Below are 6,000 nucleotides of genomic sequence, written 5' to 3'. Positions count from 1 at the left end.
AACCGCAGACTCCACCTCTTCATTGTTGGCAAATCTTTTATCACCAAGCCATTTTTTTAAGTTTGGAAAGAGAAAATAATCCGAGGGGGCTAAATCTGGCGAATAGGGTGCGTGAGGAAGCAATTTGAACCTTAACTCATTGATTTTGGCCATCGCAATAACGGATGTGTGAACTGCGTTGTCTTGATGAAACAACACTTTCTTTTTCGCCAAATTGGCCGTTTTTTTCTTGATTTCATCACTCAAGCGCTGCAATAAGTTCACATAATACTTGCCATTGATTGTTTTTCCTGGGTGAATCCCAAAAAACTGACGCCATGACCTTGCCAGCAGATGGAACTGTTTTCGCCTTCTTTGGAGCTGATTCTCCCCTTTCAGTCCATTGTTTCGACTGTTCTTTCGTCTCAGGTATGAAGTGATGGATGATGGACCCATGTTTTATCCATGGTTATGAATCGACGCAAAAACTTGGCTTTGTTGCTGCGAAACATTGCCAAAGACTCGATTGAAACATCATCACGACGCTGTTTTTGTCCCATTGTGTGCAAACACGGCACCCATCTTGTGCACAGCTTTTTCATGTCCAAATTTTCAGTTAAAATGCAATTTACAGCACTTTTTGAAATGCCTACCATGCTCTGCTAGCTCTCGCACTTTGAGTTGACTGTCATCCAATACCATTTTGTGATTTTTTCCACCATTTCTGACATGGTCACCTCACTTGGTCGACCACTACGATGTTCGTACGGCCTCATTTAAACTCTGGCACCCAATATTTTATTGCTGTAAATGAGGGAGCATACTCCCCCAGAGTAGAATCTAGCTCAGCTTTAATATTGGTTGGACTGAAACCTTTCAAATGAAAGTATTGTATCACATAACGATGACAAATTTTCTCCATATTTACAAATTCACTGAGATTGTTCACTATTTATGGCTGCCAAAAAAATACTATACAACGTAAAACTTCAAACTTCAAACTTAAGCTTTATAAGGTTGATACTTTCGAACACATTTGTTTTTTTTTCAAACAAGTACCGCCATCTATGTCAGGTCGGATACTTTTGGGACGACCCTTGTAATAAAACAAATAGTTAAATACAGGGTGATTATAATTAAAGTTTTGATTTAACAGCAAAATAAGAACCACTGATCAGAATGACTTGACATTTTGTGTGAATACCCATGAAGCAATAGAATCTTGTTTGGTAAAGAAAAAATTTAGTTCAAAAATTTTCCACCAGGGAGACCTGTGATGCATACTGGCAGTATCAAAAGATGCAAATTACTTATATGTGATGTGCACATCACAAACATCAGTGAAGTGGCTACTTTGCAAGAATTTTGGAAATAATCAAATAATCAGCCGCCACTTTCCTGTAGCATGGCTAGCACATTCACCAGACCTGAACTCATGTGATTTTTGGTTTTAGGATATCTAAAGAATGTTGTGTTTAATGGACACAATAAAAATTTAGCAAAACTGAAAGCCAGCATCATGAATCATACTCACATCATTTCTATAGACACATTTAGATCTGTTGTTTAGATGCTCAACAACTTTACTTTTTTATTGCTTTCCACTGTAATAAAGCACAAATTGTCTCCCTAGTGGTAAATTTTTAAACTAAATCTTTTCTTTCCCAAACAAAATTCCATTCACAGATATTCATGCAAAATGTCAAGTCATTCTGACCAGTGGTTCTTATTTCAGATCACTATGACATCAGAACTTTAATTATAATCACCCTGTATATTTTATGCTCTAATTTATTGAGGTCATTTTATTTCTCATTAAGCATTTTTTAATTTTTTGTGCACAATTTATGTATGATTACATACTTAATTAGTATTAATTTTGTATATTTTATAATTTCATATTTTGTTATTAATTATTATGTCAATAATTGTCAATTTATCAATTTTGCAGTTTGTTTGTCCTTTTATCTTGTTACTTTCTTACGTATTCACAGCTGCTTCTTTATGAATTTATTTTTCAAAGTATTTTTAAATTTCTTTCTTCAAGATTCAATACTTAATTTCTATTATATCATTACTTTACTTCTTAAATATACTTATCATTTTCAGAATAAATTTACCTTCTATTAACCTATTAATTTACCTGCTTTTGAAATTGTATTATTCATTTTTGTGGAACTGGCTTCACTAATTAAAACTGAAATTCCCCCAAAACTATGAGATTTCATCATAGGTGGTTTAGAAACACAATTTGGATGTAATGAATCATTGGATTTGCCACTGGAATCTAATAATTTCTCTTCATTCTAAAAAATTAAAATAATATATAATTATAACATTTGAAATCAATGTATAAAATTCAAAAAAAGTTTTGATAAACTTGTTTAATAAAAGTAAAATTTTTTCAAGAATTTCAAAATTTTGGAACAAAATGTCATCCTAATATATACTTTCTTATAGATACATCAATCACTGCTTATTCAGAGGTTCACTATTTATATTCACCATAATTCACTCAAACATCTTAAACCATGGTAACTTTGTTTTTGTTTTATTTATGCACTTACCTTCTTAGTAATGGCACTCATTTAAACATTATACTAGCATTTCTGATGATGATTCAAATCATTCAAATATTGAAATCGTAATATCAGTAGAAAAGCGTTTAAAGCACATAAAATCATATTAAAATATATACATTTACAAGTATGTACTGTATTTACAGTACATGCATTCGTAAATTTAGATTACTTTTTTCTGTACTATTTTAAAAACTAAAATTTATTTGTTTGTAAGCTTAAAATAGATCCTTATTAACCATACATTATTAAAAATGCATTAATAAATAAAATACAGAACCGGAATTGGCAATTTATGGTTTAGCCTAGTGACAAATAGATTTGGAGACAAGTAAATTCGACTCACGTCGTTTTTCGACTTAAGTGGTTCTCCTGGAACCAATTACCGACATAAGGCAAGGTATACCTCTATAATGTAGGATGTTATATAAATCATATCAGATTAATTTTATACACACATTAAATTCAAAGTCTGTTTTATTTGAGGTAAAGTATTAAATTGATTTTAAAATATTTTTGAAAATAAATACCAATCATAACTATTGTTATTCATAAATATCAAATTTAATAAACATTGTTCTTTCATTGGAGAAATACTTTTCATCAACCAAAAAATTAAATGAAATGATTACAAAATTAATTTTAAATTTAAAACTGAATTGAAAATTATTGAATATACTTGCAACTAGAACTAAAAGCTAGAACCTTATCCGATAAGCATTATTATTTCAGTAAAATTAATAATGTTCTTTATAAAAATTCACATATATAAAAATCTCTTTCAAAAATAACAATTATTATTTCAAATGTACATCTTAAATAAAAATAGTTTCAACCTTTTCCAGCAGAAACAATTTATTAATCAAATGTTTTTGGCTGATTGCATAGCCACCTTCAGGATTGAACAAATAATGGATTCAGAGTTAACTCCATGACTTTTGGAAGAACCACTTCAATATCTTCTATTGCTTAGGTCTTATTGACAAGGCCTGGTAGCAAGTGACTTGCAGGACCTTGAACTTAGCTTGGAGGAACCTCTGGCTTGATTGTGTTGCAGACAGAGATTTTAAGGGATTCGAGACAGAGCCAACTAGAGTTGTCGATGACATTGTATCTCTGGGCAAAAGCATGGGCCTGGAAGTCGACAATGCTGACGTCAAATAGTTGAAGCTACATGGTACTAAGTTGTCTACCTACAAACTCAAACTCCTTCAAAAAGAGCAGTAGAAAGATATGCTTGAGGAAATGCCCTTGGAAGAAAAAGAAAGTGTGAGATCCAGAATTTTATTAACAAAAATTGTAATTAGTTCACTTTCGTTTATGTAACAAATTGGAGAAAAACCAATCTTAGCCGGGAATGTGTAAACCTTCCTGTCATAACTATCAACATTCTCTTGTTCTCGCATAACTTGCAGCTTGACTTACACAAAAGTTTATAGTTAGCATCTAACTTTCGTCCCTTGTTTAGGTCCCTGGAACACCTATAACCTTTAGCTTATAGAACATTCAATCACATGATGGAATTTCCCCGCAAAAAGCTATAAAAGACAGTTCTTACCCCCTCTCGGAGGAGTCTCTTATCAAAAGCCGGACCGACGACATCGAGTCGAATCTACAAACCCGCCGAAATTCCAATCCTCCAACATCAATATCTGTTCGTCACCAGAGTCACAAACTTTTATATTTGTGCTCATTTGGATCAAAGACATTTTTTATTGGATATTTATGTGCCTACATAGACTAAATCGTCAAGGAAACCTATAAAGAGGTATGAAAAAGCATGTAAACACTCTCTTGAGCTGTTAGGCAGTTTAATGTCGAGATTTGTGTTGTAGTTTTGTTAATTTGATTTATTTTAGTAAATTCTTGTTTTATTTGTTAAAATGGTAGACTCCTTTACTCGTATACAGCCTTCACCTTATTGTCGACCCCAAATACTCTCCCTCCACTCGACCGACATTTGAGAATCCCAACTCTCGGGACCATTATCATAAAATAACCATTTTGACAGTAAACAGGTTTAATTAATGACCTGTTGCACACAGAACAGGGAGGTGTGACTGACCTTGACTTCCCCTGCGGTTCACAAAAGGGAGGATGCATCTAGTGTTCTTATTAATGACATGTGTGCAAAATGGGGTAAAGTGCAAAGTTTGTTGAAAGGTATGACCCTGGTAAGGCAGTAGCAAGCTGTGTCATTAACTTTTTCAATGACAATGCTATGTCTCATTTCTGTAACATTGAGAAACGTAGACAAAAGAAAAATTTGTTAAATAAACTTTGAATCTTCTAGGAGAAGCAGAAAATCCAAAAAATAAGAGAAATAACTCCTGAAGTGCAGTTACCAGACGTTATTATGGAGGGAAACTCCCATTTCAAGAAATAACATCCCTTTCCTTCCACCTCCTCTCCAGTTGTGCCAACAAGATTTCTTGGCACAGATAAGGATGAATGAAATTTTCTTTATTCATTATTCAGTTAGTATGTTAAAATATAATATTATGTTGCATTTGTAGGCATTTTTATGGATAAAATACAGCTAAAAAGATATTGTCTTGGGAGTTGGAAACGAATTAATCCACTTTACATTGTTTCTTATGGGAAAATTTGTTTTGGTTTGAGAACAAATTGATTTATGAACAACTCTTAGGAACAAATTAAGTGCATAAACTGAGGTTTGACTTTACTGTATTTCATTCAGGCAGAGTTGAGTCTCTATTTATAGCACTTCTTTGTAAAGTGTTAGTTTCAATTGGAAGTGATGGAATATTTTGCTTTTAATATAAATATATAGAATGAATATAGATATAGATAATATAAAATTATATTGCCTTTATAGGCATTTTTATACATGAAATACAGATAAAAAGGTAAAAAAAAAGTTTTGTTTTGGGTTAGGGAATGGATTATATATTTTATATTATTTCTTATGGGAAAATTTGTTCCAGTTTTAAAACAAATCAGTTTTCAAACAACTTCAGGAACAAATTAAGTTTGAAACCTGAAGTTTGAATGTATTCTCAATTTTGCATTTATTATTCCATGTAATTTTTTTTATATTCAAAACTTTTATATGTCTTCTTATCAATTTTTTTAAATTGCCAATTTATAAAAATTTCAATTATAATTGTAATGTCATTCAGAGAGTACACATAAAAATATTCAAATTAAATAAATTATTATTATTATTATATATATATATAATAATTATTTTTTCATTGTATGAATTTGAATATCAAAGAACAATTATCTTTTTTAGAATATATTGATTTCTTAGTTATCAATACAGAAAATCAATATTTTATTTATATTAGGAAATCATTATTATATTATTCATCTTTAATTTTAGAGTAATTATGATAATTGAAACTTTTCCAATTTATTTCAAAAATTCAAAAGGGTATTATGCATACATTGTATTATTCACAGTAAAATGAAAGAC

General features: G+C 31.1%; 1 protein-coding gene across 1 annotated transcript in view; it reads right to left on the bottom strand.

Annotated features, from left to right (window-relative positions):
* Positions 1-1,917: 1,917 nt before the first annotated feature.
* The window catches only part of LOC111630887 (cAMP-regulated phosphoprotein 21-like), a 96,419-nt gene continuing 92,336 nt past the window's right edge, over positions 1,918-6,000 (bottom strand). Inside the window, exon 10 of the mRNA XM_023375046.1 lies at positions 1,918-2,285. Coding sequence (XP_023230814.1) covers positions 2,106-2,285 — 180 coding nt within the window. The 3' untranslated portion in view covers positions 1,918-2,105. The remainder of the gene's footprint in view (positions 2,286-6,000) is intronic.

The sequence above is a fragment of the Centruroides sculpturatus genome, unplaced genomic scaffold (assembly GCF_000671375.1).
Source record: "Centruroides sculpturatus isolate CEXI.00-Female unplaced genomic scaffold, Cexi_2.0 scaffold347, whole genome shotgun sequence".
In the NCBI taxonomy this organism is placed as follows: Eukaryota; Metazoa; Arthropoda; class Arachnida; order Scorpiones; family Buthidae; genus Centruroides; species Centruroides sculpturatus.
The sequence above is the reverse complement of the archived record's forward strand: the minus strand, read 5'-3'. Positions and strand labels throughout refer to the sequence as shown.